The sequence below is a fragment of the Apostichopus japonicus genome, chromosome 11, assembly GCF_037975245.1.
Source record: "Apostichopus japonicus isolate 1M-3 chromosome 11, ASM3797524v1, whole genome shotgun sequence".
Taxonomy (NCBI): domain Eukaryota; kingdom Metazoa; phylum Echinodermata; class Holothuroidea; order Aspidochirotida; family Stichopodidae; genus Apostichopus; species Apostichopus japonicus.
This window is the reverse complement of record NC_092571.1, coordinates 22,677,950-22,700,206: the sequence shown is the minus strand read 5'-3', so window position 1 is coordinate 22,700,206 and position 22,257 is coordinate 22,677,950. Positions and strand designations below refer to the sequence as shown.

At 37.8% G+C, this 22,257-nt stretch overlaps 1 protein-coding gene and 1 pseudogene across 1 annotated transcript in view; both read right to left on the bottom strand.

Moving 5' to 3' along the window:
• Positions 1–972: 972 nt before the first annotated feature.
• LOC139976165 (adipolin-like) overlaps positions 973–22,257 on the bottom strand; it is a 44,448-nt gene continuing 23,163 nt past the window's right edge. Inside the window, exons 2-8 of the mRNA XM_071984645.1 lie at positions 8,201–8,326; positions 7,947–8,058; positions 6,973–7,013; positions 6,326–6,490; positions 5,170–5,393; positions 4,836–4,914; positions 973–3,832 (exon numbers count right to left, since the gene is read on the bottom strand). Of these exons, the coding sequence (XP_071840746.1) occupies positions 3,734–3,832; positions 4,836–4,914; positions 5,170–5,393; positions 6,326–6,490; positions 6,973–7,013; positions 7,947–8,058; positions 8,201–8,326 (846 nt within the window). The 3' untranslated portion in view covers positions 973–3,733. The remainder of the gene's footprint in view (positions 3,833–4,835; positions 4,915–5,169; positions 5,394–6,325; positions 6,491–6,972; positions 7,014–7,946; positions 8,059–8,200; positions 8,327–22,257) is intronic.
• LOC139976584 (U2 spliceosomal RNA) lies at positions 11,031–11,107 on the bottom strand (annotated as a pseudogene).

The following is a 22,257-nucleotide window of genomic DNA, read 5'->3' as shown; positions in this document are numbered from 1 at the left end:
AAGTGTCAATCAACAAGACTGCGTTTCCATCATACTAAAGTATACACCCTACGAATAATAATTCATCTTTGATCTGCCAGTCAAGAGAACGGGCATTTGTTGCTAGGGATCATGATTCTCCGACACACTCTTTATGTCTCCTATCCTCTCCCTCACATCCTCTCCCATCCCCTCACATCATCCCCTCCCCTCCCATCCTCTCCCCTCCCATCCTCACCACTCCCTCCCTCCCATCCCATACCCTCCCCTCGCTGGTTACTCCACTGCAGGACAAACATAACATACTTCCAATGTATATACTTGCACATGATCCGTTCCTTTTAGATGTTCTTAAGTACTAAAACGGGCATTGGTTGACAAGTTCAGATATTTTCGATGCTCTCCGATACTGCAATGGAATCGCAATAGTTTATTAGCTGCTCGGATAAACAATCTCTGAAGAACGTGAAATTCAGATCAGCGCCATCTATTATATAAACCTGCGGGTGAGGAATGCTTTCGCCTTCATCGCGTACAGTATACACAAAAGGTATCATTTAGATCAACCTCTCCCTTCCCGCCTGTCGTCCAAGTCGCCCTCTCCACAACTGACGACCCCCTCACCCACCCCGCGTATGCATAGCCACCTCCCCCGGGAGTAAGGAAAGAAAGCGCGGACTTTGACCCCCCAAAAACTGTCTTTTGATTGGCCTTCTGTCTTGGTTTCTTTAATTTAGTTTCGTGTAGAGTTTAGGGTGTGAAGGACATGTTGGATAAATATATGAAAACATTTTTTCAATATTTTGTTGTGTCAGTTTCAGCGCTCTGGAATGAGAATAAATAACTTTGTTTTACCATTTAGAAATTAATTATTTTTGTTTGGCTGCTTCTGTCACTACGCTGGCGAACTCTTTCGGCAGTATAATTTGTTACAACCGCATTTCAATGAGACACAATATTAGTGACAAAGACGAGAAAGATAAAAAAAAGGCGTTTTAAGATATTCCACATATATTTTCCATGGAACATTTTTGGGTTCAATTCCTCATGCATTAAATAACATAAAGATTTCCATATTATTATTAATATTATTATGTACACACGTAAATGCATTTTAAAACAAACACAGAAAATACACAGGTCTCGTTCATTCGTATATATGAAGAATGGCAAAGGACCAGACATCGAACTATTATACTTCTTCAAAACCAACGGTGCATATAACCATGGAGCTATAATAGCTCCATGATATAACCAAGGTTTTAAAATGTGGTTTACACCCCTTAGCACTATATGAAATGACCGGAAGTTCGTAAAAAGAAGTAAAGTTCCCCAATTGTTCAACCATGAATGAAGAACAAAGATATTACAATCTCGACGTGTTAACCCCCCCCCCCCCCCTCAACACCACCCACTTTCCCCTCCACCCAGCCACTCCCTGTTCCAAATGCGTGTACAACGATAACATATTCGGATATAAGGTGCACACATTTCGCACTACTGAATGGCAATCCGTCTCCCTCATCCCAACCCACGCAGCCTACCCCCCCCCCCACACCCGACTTATTAACTTGATAAAATTCAGAGGTGGGTAAACTTCCGCTAAAAGATGAGTTAAGGGCTAATTAAATTACTAGAATGATATGGTAATGTTTCCTATGATTGGGGATTCACGGTTTCCCTTCCCACAATCCCCTCCCCCTACACAAGGATTAAGAATTTTGTCACTCAAATCGAACGCATGTTTCTAGTATAAACGATTTAAAATTATGAAAGCAATACATATACAACTAAACATGTATGCACCATTAAACAGCTGTTGCAACATAAATATGTCAATGCTTGCATCCATGATTCGCATAACTGGTTCACGTGTTAATATTCTATTTATTTAAGCCTAAGTCATAGATAGATATCTAAAACCTGTGAGGGTATTCCGTATGATACTATGTATTTATAGTTTTCTTCGACAAACTATGAGCACCTTCACTTATATACAACTTTGCCAAATTTATTTTTAAGGCTCGAGGCAAAATAACGAACTAATTGGCATGATATTTCTTCATTTACCAAGCTTTCTTATGATTTCATCTTCTCCGGCAATGGACTTCTTTTTTTACTATTATGATTATAAAGTTATATAACGGCAGTGCTGCTGAAAAGGAGCAGTGCTTATTCTTTGTTTCTTCCTCCTTGAACTGTCATCCCTACTCCCCCACCCCCCCCCCCCACTCCATCCCCCGCGATAAAAGAAATATAAATTCGCCATCCTCCATACACACCACCCACCCCAGCAGCTACGGTAAGTCGTATTGTGATTTATACCCAACAAATTATTCATACGAGTTCATTTTGTAAGAAACGATAGAAAACGTTACTACCAATCTGCTATAGTCAAGATAACTAATATAGTGATAACTCGTACATGCAACAGTTAAACAACACTGACAAAATTAGACCATAGTCTGAACGGATTAATTGAAATTTCTTAATAAAGATATGTTCAGAAATTTAGAATGACTGATGTTCCTGACACAGTCCAAGTAATTTGATAAAGAAGCACCATAACGGAACTTAAATTGTACTTGTTTTACTTGTAGCACAAAATCACATCACGTGGTTTTCACTTTTTGTCCATCATTTTATAATTCATACAGGGATGGCTTATGAGAAAAAAGAGGGCGTGGTTTACTTTTACATTTCACCTCAAATAAGAAAAAGGATTTCATTCCATCTACCGAAAAAGAATCCTTTTTCACGATGAGAATGATAAAGTATACAATAAACCTCATACATAAACGTAGGGGTCCTATGAACAATAAGATACTGTGAACATTTGTAATAGTCTCATATAACATGCTCCACGTTGTATATATACAGACTCAGGTTACTTATAGCCGTTTAAGACAGCCGTTTTATATAACTCCCAGCTTATAATTTTATTGCACAGATTTTTAAATAATAACAAATGAGTAGTACAGATGGAAAAAGAGAAGAGGAACAAATATAATACTTATGATGCATGTGACTGATTTCCGTCTAGGCGGTTTTTTATATATTTTTTTTTTAACTTTTTGTACATCCTATGATACCAACATTGAGTAGGCCAAGTATATAAACAATGTGTAACTTTCAGCATCTCGAGTTTATATTTTCAACAATACTTTTTGCAGACAAAACCTGAGCTAATTTTGTTGATTTTTAGCCATGCATACCTGACCCCGCGAGTTTCGTGAGTATAAATGTTTTAACATTAACAATTATCACGCAGACGACAGGGCGCTTAGAACCATTGTAGCTCGTCATTGGTCTATAATCATGAACAGTTTAATTGATAAACCACTTGTCGTCTGCAGCAGCTGCAGTTCCCGCCCAAAGGGCATAATTCTACCTTGGTCATCGTGGAAAAGAAGAGATTGCATCGATTTTTAGATGTACGTTTTTCAGATATGACTAGTTATAAGTTCATATTTCAACCAAAGGAACTGACTTACGTTCAGTTTAAAGCCCTACACCCATGGAGCATTCCAGAAGCATTTCGTGTTAGTATTTTAGGCCTATGCCTTTAGTGAATGATACTGTGGTAGTATTGGCTAGCCTAGCCGACACTCGTATTAAAGCCTCTAAGTGCATTGGGATAACTACACCATTCTTATATCAGTGTCTGGCGCTTCCCCAACTTTCATCTGCATCAAACTGGTTGCCTTTATCAGGTAAGATCGGTTGCTATGGAGATTTCAATCCCAGTGAATGATCACGCCCCCATTATTAATCCTGAGAAGTCCGATCTTGACTGGACGTAAATTCTCTGTGTAGATTTATTATCAATGAAGACCGACACATACTGATCCTTCTGTTAAAACAATATTGAAATAAAACCAAATAAATAAATAAATAATAAAGATAAATAAATCGTCAAAACATATATATTTACGAATATTATGAAATTGCATACGGTATTTTAGGGAAGGGAAGAACATGTGGGCACGTACTACACCCACGCTTTCAATAATTTAAAATGTCCTACTTTTTGTACTTGAACATTAATTAATTAAATTTCAGTAATTCAAAATTTTCACTTCACTTCAGAAGCTGCTATTTTGCTTTGAATTCTGTTTTAAATAGTGTTGAATTTTCCTCCTCATAGAATTATGAAAGTACTAACTTATCGTCTAAACTTATGCCAAAGTAACCGACTGTTCAAGGGCGTAGGAACCGGGGGGCTGGGGGCGCCAGCCCCCCAGTGAAAAATGTGGAGGGCGGAAGTATCATTCCGACCCCCCCCCCCCGCTTCGCAAGTCAGAAAACCCCTTTTTCATTTCCAAATGAGAAAAAAAATCTCATTTGGAGCACCAAATTGCATCTAAGGCCAGGTGAAAATACAAAATTAAGTTAACAAAATGGAGTGAGTGTTGAAGTGTGCTATATTGCACCAAATTGCATCTGAGGCCACCTGGAAATGCAAAAAATTCCAAAGGGGAGGAGGACACCCCCTCCCCCAGGCCGGCCATCAGTCTTCAGCCCCCCCCCCCCCACTCAAAAGTACCTTCCTACGCCACTGCGACTGTTAGTTCATATAATTCATACTTTTTTTAAATGCAGGCTATTTTATACGAAGCACTCGGTTCTTTTCACAAATAAAGTCAGGCGTAACGATATGGATGGGGGGTAAGGGTACATGCCCTGGGCCCGGATGAATTAACGGGCGCCGCGCAGATACGGAATAACAATAATGCAGTGTCATTTTCATAATATACTTAAGGAAAATGAAGGGTTCAAGAAGGGGCACGGTTATAAATTTTTCCTGGGGCCCGATTTTTTCTCGACGCCCCTAGGGGTGGGGGGAGGCGACCTACCTCTAACGTCAAAAGACCGGAGACACTGACTGTAAATATCCGACTGCTGCTTTCGAAGCCAGAAATGAACTCAAGAGACCTATTAAGAAATAAGAAGAAAGCAAAAAAAAAAAAGCGTTCGTTACGTCATTATTAACCACATACAAATATTGAATCAGAAATTTAAGAAATTTTCACTATTTGTTCAATATTTAAATAACACTTGTTTAGTCAAGTTTAGTGAATGTCAGTATCGAAAATTTAACAAGATCGACCAAAAATTAGCTGCGGTATAAAATGTTGGATTTTTTTCCCCAGTATTCTGTGCAAGTATATAAGGGATAAGTTGACTCACGCATGATCGTCGCAGAGTGAATTAATGCATATCATTAAACGGAGATATTCCTTAGGCCTGGGCGCATCATCGCTGACTTGGCCCTGCTCCACATTTGAAATTGGTCGTTTGTGACGTATGTGGAAATTTGCAGACAGCTGGTAAATGGCGCTTCTGGGCGCGGTGAATCTGCCGGATGTGACGTCAAGGCCACTACCACGTTTGAACAAACCACTAGAATCAGTCTGTGTAGAAAAAAATGAACACCAGGGCTATTATAACATACCATGATAACGAACAGAATAAGCACGAAGCTGAAAAAGGGGTCATTTTGACAGGATCTCATGATGTTTGATTCCTGTACTCAACTAACGCTTTTGCTGTACCGTATTCGGTTTAAATTTCCAACAACTCAAGAGTTTCTCTAGTTTTCTAAGCACTCTTTCAGGTGAACAATTTGTAGCGTAAAAGATCTCGATAAGGCAGGTTTGGAAAGCAATCCATTTCTCATTAGTCAGAACGACTGAAATAGCAAGACTAACAAAGAAGAAATTTTCCTAGAGATATTTACGAGCGGAGATGAGGATAATTGGATGTACGTGAACTTTCCTCTGCTTTGGATGGATATTTATGAATTATTAAAATATTGCCTGATCATACAAAGCGACTGAATGGCAAGGCTAAAGTAAATATAAGTCATAGTAGTTTTCTATCTAAGCTTCATGGTTTACAACATAAAAATGGACGATGCTGATTTTAAGTTTGACCAGGGAGTTGTTCCATAACAACTCCCTGGTTTGACAAATTCACTTGTAAATGTTTAGACCTCTAGATATTTTAGGTTGTTGTTGGTATATAGTGTTACAAATTTATGAATTATTCATGAGTTTCAGTGCGGTACCTTTTCACCCAATCTTTGCTCGCAAATAATTATAGGGAATGTTTTTGCTTCCTCTGTTGTTCCCTTCGTGTCTCCTTTCTGATATAACCTTAAAATAATGTCTAACTTTGACCTTGATATTGCTTCTGATGTTTATTCATGAGTATCCATTCAGAATTGCTACTGTTGTTTATTCATGAGTATCTTACATTTAACATCGAGTTGCCATGACGTCATATCGAATCTGGCGATATTGATTACAACATTATACTAAATGTTTTTAGAAAATAAACTCACCGTCTGGTAATTTGTGATTTCAAGTTTGACTTTGCCTGATATCCTCAAATCTCTTTCAAGTTTACAGTGGAAGGCGATCGGTAGAATCGGCATTAATAGGATATCTTCAACCTCTGGAAGCCAAGGCTGCGTGGCTTCTGTGATGTTAGGAGCACAGCTAGGGCACTATAGAACAAAATAACATGATAAATTAAACCTTTTAGCATTGAAGTTTGGTGACTGGAATTGCAAAGAATGAACGAGGGCGAGGACTGGGAAGAGGAAGGGGAGGATAGGGTGGGTAGGAGGGGAGAGGGGGAAGAGACATTAATTTATCATCATATAGACGTCGTCGGAGTGTTGGAACCAGGCGCGTAGCGAGGAATTTGCCAAGGGAGGGGCGAAACTGTAGGCAAACTATCAGAGCCGTCGATACGGCATTGCAAACTAATGCCTCCCAGATCGCTGGAAATGGCACTTCCCAGGCCTTGTAAGTTGCATCTTAGCTTTTTCTCTTTTGAAATTACTAGCGATATCATAAAAACATTTAAAAAAAATGTGCTCAAGGGGGGGGGGCGGCTGCCCCCTTCGCCCCCCCCCCCCCCTTGGCTACGCGCCTGGTTGGAACCCACCCACTTGAAGCTCCGCATTTTTCCCTTTGTACTCACTTTCTCATAGACTAAAATCTGTGCTCTTCTTTCAGCAGCTTCTGTATAAGATGGAATAATAAAGAAAGAAAAGAAATGTGAAATTAAGAATAAATGATGTTTATTAAAAATTGATATCAACAAATGTTGCGTGTAAGACATAGACCTACATAATCATCGTCCACCGTATTAAACCGTCAATAGTGCGTAAAAAATATACAAACACCCGGATTGAAAATAACCCGGATGGAGGTAACATCCAGTTCCTATTGTTGGCCCGTTAATTGTGCCAATTGTTTCCACAAGTAAATACCGTATTTTCTATGGTAAGTTTAATAGTTGGGATCTAATGACCTATTAAAATTCATCTTAATCGCATAATTCATCCGACAAATATAGTTATTAAGGCTCCGTTAACTACCGTTATTTCCGCGTATCCCAACCAATAAGTAGGTCATTGCATCCTAGTTGTACATGAAAAAGGTATCATTAACTTTGCTGTTAGAAAACTTTTGGCACCATGTATGGTTTCTCGTTGAATTGAGAAATCTTCGGTTTATATCATTCCATTGAAAATTTTGTAACAAAAATGGATGAATAATTATTTTGGACTGTATCAGCATTTAACTAACGTCAATGGAAGTTTCTTTTTTTACCGATATATTCTTATGCACCCTGCTTCGTTATTAATAATGGTATCTACTGATACTTCCACCTCCGCCCCTACCCCTACCCCCCCCCCCCCCGCGCCCTCTCCCCACCCGACCGTACTCCACTAGAGCAATCATTGATCCACTACTGTTGCCAGTATGAGGACTTATGTAAAACAAAATTGATCCTTTCAATGGTTGTGAATCAACACATCATAATATACAGATTACGACTGAGTTGTCATCAATATTTGGAAATCAAGAACAAATTTGGAAATATTTGGAAGAGTCAACATAAATGCCAACGACGTTGAACAGGTTGTGTTCCCTTATGGCACAACTCACCTCTAATAATTGTTCTGAATTCTGTCAGAATTTCATCCTTTGTTAAAACGGCACCGGCTGGACCTGGTGGACCCATGGGTCCAGGGGGCCCTTCAGCACCTGGTTGGCCAATCTGATATTATAAATTGCAAAATATTTATAAATAAAACACATTAACATTGTAAAATAGGCATGCATATTTTAAACAGTTGTAGGAAACTTAACAACGTTTTATATAAACGTAAAAAAAAAGTGTGACCAAAAAGAGTACTTACCAATCTGTCATTTTTCCTCCTATTTTTACATTTTTTGTCTTCTTTGGTTGCTTTCGAAGAGTGTTTGACGAATGATATCCAGCTCTCGTGAGGATCAACTACCCGCCCTTTTGTTTGTGGAGGAGTCTGCGTAGGTAAGAAAACAATAGCAAACTATTGAATATGCATATTACCCAACAACAATAAATGAATATGCACATCAACCAATCACCTATCACCTTGTGGTCACAGTTAGGCTTAAATGTCAGAGTTATTTCCGATAAAGAGAAAGTGCATTTCCATTAAATGAAAGAACGCACTTCCTTCGCAAAGTTACACATCCTTCATAAACAAGAATATTTCCCATTTTCTCTAGCGAGGCCGGGGCTGAATAATAGAGAACATTAAGGCTTGATATATTTGAATTTATAAAACAATGGATGAACAGTTAATGAATAAGGATGTACCGAGGAGCTGTCGTCACCATAAGTTAGTCTATAGGATTATAGGCTAATCTATATAGTTAAACACACTTTAGGAGGTAAAAATCTTGAAAACCGGAAGAGCTTAAGAAGCAAATCAAGTTAACGTAAAAATAACATGGTCGAAAACAGTGACGTAAATGAGGAATAGTGGCTGAATTAGCATAATCAAATATCAACGTCGTTTTTGAAGTAAACGCAATCATGGCGCTCTTTTCAATACACCTTGAACATTTGAATTAAACACAAATAAAAATTCTCCTTGTTCTTAGAAATACAAAATGGCTGCAGATTTTTCAGGGTCAATGGTCATGGGTGAGGGTCACTTATTGCAAAGGTCATTTAAGTAGACAATAGGCTATTGTTAATGATCAAATATTTATGTGTGCTTTTGACTTTATTATCAACAATACCAATTTGACACAAAGGCGTTGCATTCTTGTAAGTTAGTTCGAACTTCAAATGTTACAATGGCTCCTATATATATATATATATATATATATATATATATATATATATATATATATATATATATATATGTATGTATATATATATATATATATATATATATATATATATATATATATATAGTAAATAAATCAAGAATAACACACCAGAAAAATTCCACTTCACGACCGGTTTCGTCCTTTTTTGGGACTCATCAGACGAAGGTAGGAAATACGTGTAACAAGAAAATCTAGCTGATTAAGTACGTAACATAGCGTATAATTAGCATGAAGATCTAGTCGTATGATCGACCAATTTATGAAGAAGTTTATCCTGACGAAGAAAGGAAACAAATTCATTCACAAATTTCAGCCTTCATCTAGAATTGATTATTCGTGTTTTCTTGTGTGTGTTCTTTCAATAGGAATTAACCTTGGAGGAACGTTTAGCGTCTAAAACCCTTGAAATGTGTGACCGACTGAATTCCTTTCTTGCGTATAAATGTCAGCTTCAATCGCAACCACTCAGTAATTATAGTCTAGGTCAGTTTTGCTATAGGGAGGTAAATTATTACGGAACTTAACAGAGAAAGTTAAACGTAATATTTGAGAAGGACGAAATGCGAAAAATTGGCGCCATCAACCAAGGGTGGTTATAGACGTGGTTTTAAAATCATTAAGTTTAGAGATTTTCAATGAAAATAATTGCACAATTCACCGTAAGCAAATAAAGTAAGCGTAAAATAAAATAAAAAAACATTTTAAAGGAAAATAAATAAAACAAAACAAGATATTCTTCTTGGTCTGAGGTTTTCATCTATCAGTACCAATTAGCGTACAGGGTATAACTTAATTTGATAAGTTCGGGTGGTTAAGGAATAAATGGGTATTTGTTTTCATAGGAAAAACCACATCACTTTAAGGATAAAGTGGTGAAATAAAAATTCTCCCTACTTGATTACGGTAGGTTGGAAATTTTAGAAAAACAAAATTTAATGCAGACACTGTAGAAAGCCAACTGCCAAATCATGAGTTGAAAATTTGTTCAAACATTCCTAAAGGACACCGCTGAATGAATCATTCGTTTGGTTACGTTCGTGACAAAATGTTGTGCAAATATGTCAAAGTTTATTTAGAATACCCAGTTGTGATTAGATACAACGGTTCAAGTTATATTCGCCGAGTCCAAATATTTTGCTTTTTGTTCACTTCAAAACTTTTCTCACCTCTCCATTCTCCTTAGGGTTGAGTGGGTGGGGTGGGGTGGGGTGGGGGTGATTGGAGCTCTCCCTTTCCATCTCACTACCCCTCCCATCCCCTCCCCTCCTCACTCTCTGCCTACCTTCAGCCCTTATCATGAAATTTACGAAAACAATGACGAATCACTGTTAGGATGGATAAGTGTCTTTTATAACTCATTAATTTCCTATAGGAAAGCTACTGTAACAGACGGTTCTACGTAACTTTGAGTTAGTCGCTCTTAATTTATAAATGCTGCCATCAACTCGCCTGCGTAACGGCGCAAAAGAACAGAGTTGCAATTACACTGTTCTCAAGTGGCTTGGGTGTGGGGAGAGAGACTTGAGTGGGGTGGGGGTGGTGTGGGGTGGGGATGGGGTGGGGTGAGTGGAGCTCTCAAGGGTACAAAATGATTGAAAACATCTACTTGGACGACAACATCTGAAAAAAATGTAATCTGACAAAAAAGCATATATTTCTAAATTAGCAAAACAAAAAAGTTTTCACTATAAACAAAGCCTTTCAGATACTGATCCTCAAAGAAAGCAAATGTAACTACCATTATGATACTTATTAAGAAAAATCACTCAGGAAAGAACCTGGGCACGAAAACCAAACTACCAAACGACTGATCCGCTCTCAACCCCAGTCCCCTTGCATTGGGACTGTGACTGTGTGATCATCGTCGGGTGTGTATCACCATTCCCCTCGAAAGGGAACAGATACTACACATGATCTTAGCCAAAAGGCCGAGAAGCATACCATATGACAGTTGAAGTAAAACTGGGCGATTAGTGTCTATGTCATTGCATCGAATATGATTCTAGCCCTTCTAAACGAGAAGTGAAAATGGTCCGTTCTTTGTGAACGTGAAATATTCTGACATAAATCTCCGTTAAATGTTTACCCTGTCACGACGTCGATTCACAGAGAGGCAGTATTATGTATGGTCCTTGAATACACACCATGCCACGACAATCATCCACCCCTCCTCTCCCCACACCCCCCGAACCCCCAAGCAACCTTCCCGGCACCGCTCTGATCCCATTGATGGTTTCTCGTGTGATCCAAATCGTTATAATGTACGTTTGTAATACTTTCAAGCAATGAACTCTACATATGTAGCCAACTGACGATTTATATATGTATATCTTAACATAAACTTGTAATAATTTCTGGAAAGATTTAGTTGTAAAATATTTTGTTCTCTTCAAAGAATTCTTTCATCATTAATATATAGAGAAAGGAAAAAACCACGGTTCGAAAAAAAGTAGCTAATTTTTTTTCTATTGGTATCTCAAAAATGTAAATTTTTCGATTCCCTGCTGTTCTGTGTTTGTATGTCGTGTCATTAGCTGGTTTATATCTTTCTATCTTTTTCGAATTTTTCACTATAGTTTAAATAAAGTGGATACGCCGTGGGGTTCTAATTCGATGAACCCTCTGTTCCACTTTGTCACATTGTTCACCTGTCTGAGGGTAGACAAACTGGCGGACGAGGTGTGAAAGGCTTTTAACTCAAATATTTCTCATTGTTTCATTTCTTTTCTTGATTGTATTTTTAATGGTTTGTATATTTTCGTGAACGTTTGTGGTTTGTTTTTCTTTGTTGTATCTATATAGTTTGTTATTCATAAATCACTGATTGAAGAGATTTAGTTAATTGAAAAACCGTCCCCCTTTTTTTCGTTTGTTTGGTGGAATGATTTTTAAAAGTTTAAGTTGTCAAGAAGAAAAGCAAAAGAGAGTCTATTAACTTTTTGCTTATTTTTCAAGATATACATGTAGATATAAACTTGGCACAATCGTAACACGTTGGGCTGGATCCTTTCATGTCCCCAGAGGGGATTTAGCAGGTTTTTTTTATTTTACAAAGTGTATTTACCTTTCATAACTCTGTTATATAAAAAGTATAAACGATCGAGTAATATAACCTGTCAGGGTTCATTGAGCATGAGAATTGTGTCAGTGTGATGGTATCTACAACAGTCAATTATTACACGAGAAACACTGTGTACTTGAAAATAGAAGCTACTATACTTCAACACTACCGACATATGCCCCCCCCCCCACTCTGCCACCCCGTCACTCAAAGGAGGCACAATCCCAACCATCATCATTGGGTAATATGAAATACCTTTGATGAATAACTGCCCCCCTCCCCTCCCCCCCAAAAAATATTAAGAAAAATCTGCTTCTGTTTGGGTGGTATCGCATGTGTAAGATCCCTTCAATAGTCTTGTTCACACACGAGGTTTAAGACTTAATCAAGTCTGATGACAACATATAGCCACTTGTTCTTAAAGTTGCCGTTATTTATTAAAATGTCCTATTAACGGTTATTGCAGATGGCGTTAATCTGAATCTAAAATATGGAAACATGGAATGAAATGGAAAAAAAAACGGAATCTAAAATATGGAATGCTCTAAAGATGACTTAATGATGACATTGTTTTTCAGTCTCAACGCTTTTAACTGTCTATATCTTCGGGCCTAAGTCGGAGGATCCGTGTACGTCCAACCGATGGTCGCAACAGGAATGATATAAATTAGATATTAACTTCGAATGATTGTAGACGAAATGATGAAACATGAATTTACATTTTGAGGGACACAACATTATTTTACGTGCGATAAAACTGTTAATAATTCCCTAGCATCTAATTGATCGTAAAGACAAAAATCTCGATTCCGTTAAAAATGAGGGGATATCCAATCAGGCGTGAACATTTATGCCACGTGGTCAGAATGACAGCAACTTTGATAGAAACCCAAAGCCAAATACAGATTTATATTATTTTTAACAACAAACACAAAACCAAAAAATGATGAAGAAGAAGAAAAAAATAAAACAAAAAGAGAAAAAGGCAGCAGAGGGGTGAAAAAATCTCATTAAATTTTGCTGAAAATGATTTTGTTGGAATTTGACAAGGCCTTGTTGAAAATGTGAAAATAGAGGGATGCCTCAATGGACTCAGAGGTAAGCCAAATCAATAAATCAATATTCTCGTTATATTCATAAGTACTTTTCACGTGTAACCTTCCGACTTCAAGGCGTGACCTTTCCCTTGTAGTACTGCTTGCTAAGCATCCTAATTCACTTCTCCTTATTTAGTTAGTCCTAAAAATCAATGGTCAATTGCCGCCAGAAAGCAAACGCGTATACACGAAGAAACCGTCCCGAGTCAAGGAGGGGACATTTTACACACACACAGAAAAAAAGAAGGAGTTCCTTCGAGGCAAAACCCTTGAGTTGGGTATATATGCGATTCGCATCAATTTTATTTATGTGGCTTCCTTTTCAATAGAGCGTCAAGTGTTTAGGCTAACAAGAGAAGTGTACATAACGCTCGCTACATCAGCTTCACTTGAGAAGGGTTTACCCTAACTTCAAGTATAATGTATTCATGACCTCTAGCAAATCTTTGACGCAAAGAAAGAAAGAATTTTCTCGAGTAATTGAATTGAACAATTACAGGAAACAAATATTGACATCGTTTGAAACCCTTGTATGACGATTAGCATAGGGTTAAGGAGAAGCGGCCGATGTAAGCCAACATCTCACTGAAATAATGTGATGAACACATAGAGCGATGTAGATACATGTGTTCTGTGCAAGAGGAATGGGGGGGGGGAGGGGTAAAACCGGGGGTTAAACGCGGCAATGAACGCAACGTTATTATCCAAACAGTGAAGTACACTTGAAGACATTTCAGGAATATTGTGAGTTCCATGATACATGGCGATTGAACTCGACCGAATAATGTGTGGGTTAACAAGGTGGAAGAAACGATAAAGCAACCTGAAAGTTACGTAAAAACACGTCAATAAGAATACTCACAATACAAGTTTTGTGCAACTTTTAATATAATTAAGATTAAATTGACTTTCAAATGCTCTATGTATGTTATATAGCCAACAAATATGTGCCATCATTTCTTCGCTTGAAATTATTTTGGGTTCGTAGGGTACATTGAACCCTCCCCCCCCCCCCCTCCAAAAAAGGGAAACAAGTCCATGAATCGGGGGTGTCGAAACCATAGATATCACAAACTTTTATATGACGAGGAAAAGCTGATAAAGTATAGCTCAATGCAACATATAGGAATGATCATTCATGATTCGTATACTAATCCTTACACCAAAGGAAGGTCATCTTGTGATCACTTCCAAATTTGATAACAAAATCGTTTAATTCAGTCAGCTACATGAAAACGTACTTTTTTCCTGGAAGTTGTGACCTTTCAAAGTATTCATAGTATTCCTGGGCATCAAGAAGGACTAATTTAGACAATAGGATGTTTCTGGGGGAGGGAGGGAGGGGGCGTTATGATCCTTGTAAAAGATTGAACATGGGTGACCTGAGTTAATTCGATTTTGTCTCATATTTCGGAGTAGCACTGATGACCTTTTATTGTAAAAAAAAGAAAAATAATAAAAAGATCAATTGTGCGAATGGAGTCCCCCTGTCATGATTCCTTTATCGTACTAGTTATAGTATTCTCTCATAGTCCACGCCTTCATTGATTTGTATACTAGTAATCGTCGTATTGGGGGACATTTCGGCAATCTTTACTAGATACTAGTACAAGATAATAAGTACTCAAAGACGCACTGTAACAACCTTGTAATTGTACTCGTGCCAATGGGAATTCTTGTTCAACTTCATGTTTTGGTACTCGAAAGACAAGTCTATCAGCCCGTGTACGTGGAGTAGCTATATCTGATACCCTATATATACTTGCGACGTTTGGTAGTCACGGCCCTATACCGAGTAGGCCATGATATCATTCCACATACAATATGATGCCTATACAAATGATTGCCTAAGTATAGACCAATCTTTAATTAACAGAGACGTTTAAGTGTGACAAGCGATCCCAGGGTTTGTTCATTGGCGTCTGTGTTGCACCAACCCTCTGACCTGTATGTCTTTCTGGTCACATCCAATACCAATCATTCAAGCTAAAGGTGGTTTATAACAAGTTTAATCCCCCCGCCAAGTCGATACTATAGTCTAGAAAGCGTTCAGAGTTGTCTCCTGCAGACAGACCGAGCTAGCGTCAAACCGTCTATGTCCTTAAAGGCTATTTGTTTAAAACGTCACCGGCGAGAAAGTCGAAATGACAACATGTTTACCCAATTGGTAACGAACTTTACCTAAAAGTGCAGGAAAATATACGAATATCTTTTATGGATATATTGCTTTATGTCAGAGAAATTAAGAATATATATATATATATATATATTTCTTTTATATATATATATTATATATATATATATATATATATATATATATATATATTGACGTCATTTTTTGACTGGTTTTGTTCACATCAGCGTATACTATATATAATAAGAATGAATAAACCTGATTAAACGACCACTCGGGCTTCACAGTAAGACTGGCTGTGTTGCCCTGTGCGATCAACCTCCCTAAATTTACCATTGCTTTAATCAATTTACGAATTCGAAGGAGATTTAGTCAATTTTAAACAGATAAATTGGTTGTCACTTGAAATAATTTCATCATGTACGCATGAGTGGCAGGGGAAATATGGCGTCCCATGTCGCCATATGACATCACAATTTTATATAAGCTATTTATGATAGCGGAATACGTGCAGTTTCCATTATACAACGCCGTGTTCGATACCAAACCTTTCTTCTGTGTAAAAGTATATGAAGTTGTGCCTAGAGGTTTAAAACGAACGATTATATTTCCTAGCATAATTTCACCGGCCGTGATAGGTTAAAAAAAACAGGAATTATTTTTTGGAGTTGTTTGCATAAAATTTGTCTGAACAGATTTTGAAAATCATTGTAAAGGTGTTTAGTGTGTTTGCACATGAGATATAAACACTGAGCCTATAGAACTACACCACATACTCATAGCAGATATGTATCTAGCCTTCTTTGCATTTAAGAAACGGGACCGAAGCTAGCAACCGAGTAATTTAGACTTTTTGAGCCCCTACACCCCCCCCCCCAAATAAAAGAACGGAAAATGAAAAATCGCTATATATGTCCCCCAACCCACCGCTCCCTTCCAGATCTTCCACTTCTAATTTAATACATAGATCTTCTAATTTCGATTCACATTTTGCACTGGGTCAATGAAACTTACATAATATGAATTATTTGCCTCATGATCCTTTTCATCTTCAAGAAAATGTTCATTCCTTATTTGTTTATTTTACGAAGTGGCCCAGGTATGATATCCAAACAATAATTTCATAATGATATTGCCATAATTACACGCATATGCGGCAACTATATACTTTCATATCTCTGGCCACCACCCCATCTCCTTCTATCCCAATCTCACCGAAGATTCTTTTTAAGAAACATGACTCCCAAGATCGGTCACAAAAGCCAAATAACTTCATCCAAAAGTATCCAACCCATCAGTCCCCCTTATATCAAAGCTATAGCTTATGATCACGATGACGTTACGTCTACTTGTGAGTGTTACCAAAGATAATCTGACCCCTGTGTCTTCGTACCCCCCTCCCCCACCCCTCCCCTTCTGTGCTCGCTGCCGTAATATCGAATGATGTGTCCCAGCGTTTACTTCTTTATTATCCTTCAAGGAGAGGTGGTTCTTCCTAGATCGATACAGTATAAGGGTATATTATAGTCCGATTATGGACCTGTCCTCACCCTTCCCTCTCCACTCAACCCTCCCGGCCCCCAGAAACCACACCGGTTCTTCCAGCCCCCCCCCCCAACTATCCATCCTAATATACCGTATCCCTTCCCCCGGTCCCGTTTACGTATATGGACGGCTTATGAGCCGGATTGCCCAATGACAGTGTATGCTTACGTCATGAATATTCATAACCAGGTTATGCAGTGCAGCCAGTTGGGACAATTTCCTAGTGCTAATACTCTCTAAACTGTACACCAATATCATGCTCTCAAAGCACTGGTATTGACAGGAACAAACAGTTCCTTACCTCGATCTGATAGAAAGATGATATTCATACTGCTCCTACTGACAAGACGAGTGCTCTGAAGCGGGACATGACACTACAGTATAGAAAAAGAATTGTCCCAACTTGGTGTACAGTCGTGTATATCAAACCTAATGTTCCTTCTCGTTTATGTTCTGTTCTGCGTTTAATTGTATAATGAGTTTCATTAATTTTTTGGCGAACTTTTCCAATAGCTCCATGCTTATCCGCATGCTTAGTGCTTAAGAAAATACCTGTGAATTCAAGTCAATGATATACTTAACCATACAGTAAGGATAATTATCATATACTTATAGGCCTACAATATTCCCACAATTTAATTCCATGGCATTAACGTAATTGGGCTCATCATTTACTGGTATGCCTCCAGGGTTTCGTAATGACTCCACGCAGCAACGCAGGCTAAAAGATACAACCAATTTCCATCCGTCGGAATAGTACCACACGGACTTTTCTCCATCAGTTGTTCATTAAAACAATTTCCTCTTCGATGTTTACATTGATTGGTAGCGGATGTTTCTCTTCGATATCATAGTTATGGTAATAAAGACATCTTCAAGCAAATGTAACAAATATGATTGATTTTATTTCTTACATTATTTGAGAGAGAGAGAGAGAGAGGTGGAGAGAGAAATGGAGAACAGTTCAATTCATGATCTATTGTAGACATTTTTATGCAGCATGTCATCTTATATTACCAATCATAATAATATTATCAACTTATATGCCTTTTGTGCGCGCAGTGTATGTAGAGCTGCTCTTTTAAGAAGTCATGTAGGTAAAATATGGCTTTTAAATTCCCCAATTTTTCTCATTAGAAAAATACTGAAAATAAAGACGTAAAAGACAAAATAAAGAAGCTGTATTATCTTCTTCAGGATGTTTGTTGCCAATTTTGTATTGCTCTTTACGGCCATATATACGCGTATAGAGTTATCAAGAGTTTAATGGTATAAGTTAAGAATTTCGAAGTTTGGCTTATTTGAAACTTAATCCGCTTGAAAATCGTGAACCGTGGGTAAACTGCAATCTTTCTATCTTCGATGAGACTAGAAAGAAATTATATATCAGTCGCGTCTTGTTTAACTACATTCTTTGCTGCTGGAATCACAGTTACCCACACCCCTACTCCCACCCCCCCCCCCCTCTACGCCCTCTATACGACGGACGAGATCGTACCCCGACAATCCTGCCCATTTTCAAATACAGACAGAGGTAAATAAAGAAAACTATTTCCTATTTTATTTTGGTCTATTTATTTTGGTCTCAGAAGGTTGTTGATCGATACGATTCCGGTAACCCAAACAAACCACACAGAATCAGTCTAGTTATGTTTGTTTACGCTATTGAAATTGCTGTATACCTCGTTACAAATGAACTGTGCTTTTAATTCGTATAGCATATCCTTAGTTAGTAGGTTTCATACAGCGCAGGGTTCTTTGAAAAGGTTTCAATCGTGCTCGACATTCCTTACTCTAGCTGTGTATGACCACTGTTTCTTCGAATGAATGATTGAATACATTGATAACAAATGCAACTTGCCCGACTGTACAGTTAGCATTGCAAATATAACTAACATTAAACCCTCCTTGCTCAAAATATGCTAGACAGATTCCCATATTGGCCACTGCGTATAGTCTATATATGTCTATCTCTATATATGTGTGTATGTGCATGTGTGTCTTTCTCTCTAGTGGTAATCAGATCTTTATTTCATTTTGAAAACCGCCAAAACCAATTTCTGTGAATTGGTATCAAATTAAATCCGTTGTACGATGTTTTGTGCCATTGATTGTTTCCTGGTTCTCAAAATAATGATAAAATATAGGCGTGTTTTTATGTGATAACCACATCCCCATATTTCTGAAAGGTAAAAAACCAAAAAACCCTGCTCTATTTTTGCAGGAGTTGCATCAATTATGAGGTTTATAATAATACCCGGTTCACAGTTTAAAACAGCTGTGAAACATTCGTAAGAAAAAAATCACCTATACATTAAGACAACTGCAATATATATATATATATATCGATTTATTATATATGATATGTATATATAAATAAATAAATAAATAAATAAATATATATATATATATATATACATACATAAATATATATATATATACACACATATATATTAATATATATATATATATATATGTACATATAATGTATAATATATATACTATAAATTGACGTCATACTTTTTCATGCTCATGCGCATTGCTGATTCGATCATCCCACACACTGTCGGTCATGCATCCATCATTTAACTTTCATCGATATTTTGCGTTATTTCTTTTACAAATTCAACAAAATGACAAGAAAAGAAGAAGAAGAAGAAGAAGTCGCCCCATGGCTTTCCTTGGTAATCAATAACAACAGACAAGAAGGCACCATCTCTATTACCAACTCTGTAAGAATCATATAAAAAAGATACTAATTTAAGGCAAATGAGTAGGTTACGACTGTCAACTCAACTCAACTTTTATAACCATAACAACTTTTCTTTCGTAAAGTTCATTCAATTGACAGATGGACGAGAAACCAACAAAATACAAGAATCAGGTATGTTTAGTATAAAATATATATATTTATATATATATATATATATATATCAGGATGTGACGTCATCATGTCTAAGATACAAGTTGAGACCAGGTAGTTCATTCTTATATCGTATACCTATTGTAAGAATTGGATACATATTTATTTTGTGTGTTAACGTTGATACATTCACGTGTTCTGTAGATCTGAGGGGAGGGGGAGGGGGTGATTGGTTTGAGGCTTTTTCAATGTTTCACTACAGTAAAATAGTCCGACGTCATTTTTTCCCCTTCAAGTTGCTACAAAGAAGCAATATGTTGTTGTGTAAATCTAACGGATGGATGATGAGCAGTACAGCGAGATTAATACTCAGATATAACATAAGACCAGATTGACAGACAGACAGACCTGATGTGATTCACAGAGTAGGAAAAAAAAGAAAGAGTATTCACCTTATTACGTCTTATGTATCCTAAAAATCAAACAGCCAAGACCCCCCCCCCTTCCCCTGTATATGGCAAATCAGTTTTGTGCGTGATTGTGAAGATTTACCAAAGGTTTTTTTTTTGGCTTTGAGATTATCTCAACTTGTAAGCTTTTCTTAATTCTGTTCCTTGTCTGCACATATGGACATGTGCGCCAATCAGACGCCTTGAGTCTGACAGATTTAGCCAAAAGTCGTTTTCCAGGCTCGTTTTAATTTCCTCTAAATTATCCAACTGCCTTGTGCCTTTCCTGGAATCCGATATCCTCACAAATCAGGGTTACAAATCGCTTAATCGGATTTTGAAGTACCTTTCATTATTATTTTTTGTTTTCCACGAAGTAATCTACCCCGCATAAACACGTTCTGAACCACCCCCCCCCTTCCCCCCATGTTATCACATCGGCAAAGTCACAACCCCGTGAATCTATAACAAAACGCGAGCTTTCAGAGCAAATTAAAGCCGTAAATGCTTTAGAAGAACCCATTTAGTTACAAGGTTTCACTCTTGGATCTAAAGACAGCTAAATCGTATGTATAATGTCACCAACAGGTTTCCTTAACACTGCAGTGAGTTTCCTAAATGATTTTTGGGTCTGTTTGAAGTCAACTCAGACCATTAACAGGCGTCGGTTGGGGTCCAAGGAAAACCCGATTGCCATTTCGCTGGCACCCTACATGTTGACATAAAAGTCACAAATATCAGTGGATAACGAGACAAACATAGGGAAATAGTGTTAGAGGGGTATTAACTCAAGCTAGCTTTAACAGTCCTCGGGCTCTATATATATTTACCGAAGATTGTAACGGGCATTGTTTAGTCTATACGCAAACGGACAATTTTTTTTTGTGTATAGTGCATGCGTCTACTATGAGGAATTAAATAGACATCTTGCTGAGCGTGTGGAGACTGTTGAGTTTTATGTCAATCAAAAGAATTAACACAGTGACGAAATTGATTGATTGGAGAAAAAAAAGGCTACTTAACGTTCTTCTCTGTTGATTGCCATAGGGCAACGTCAAATATGGAAACAACTGGCATAATGATTGTCTAAGTTCAACTGGAATTAAATTGTAGACATTTGATCAGCAAAATGGCTACGATAAGACGGCATGTAACGTTAGTTAAATAATCAGTAGCGTAATGGTGAGAATATGGTGTGGAAGATATTCCACCCTTCAACCACAATCACCGCCAGCACGACCCCCACCAAGACCAGCCCCCACCCCAACAACCACACCACCCCACCCCACCCACCACCTCCACCCCACCCTACCCCCTGTTGAATTTGAAACATTTATACTCATACTGGGCTTGTTGGTACATGAGCAGCTGAGTAGGTTAATAACGAGATATGTGAAGTAGTTACAAATCTGTCTCTAATCATCACCTAATGCAAAGATATATATCAGATGATCGAGAAGATTCGATCCATCCTCTCCCCCACCCCCACCCCACCCCACCCAACTTCTCTAAGCATTCCCTCTTCAGAGGGTAGTCCTAGAATTACTCATTTATAGCCAGTTGGTAATAAATGCAACTGCTTAAAATCTCTGATGGCTAAAATCCAGTTCTCGTTGGCACCTTCCCTACATTTCTAACAATTTAGTAAATGTACAGGCTTTTGAGAGCAAAACCCAATAATATTTCCTGATAATAAGCAGTAATGCAGGGCTTATGTTAGGTATGCAAAATCATGAGGATTCTTTGACGGACGATTGCTAACCAAATTACCATTCATGTGTTTAAAGGGAGTGAACACTCGCGCACAAAGAAACGTCTGATGCCGGTATTCTGACCTAGTTTCGAATGAGGTGTAACAGAAGTGTTAGAGACCACCATCGATCCCACGAAATACACACACAGCTTGCTACCGTCGGTAACTAGACACTAGTGTACATTCAA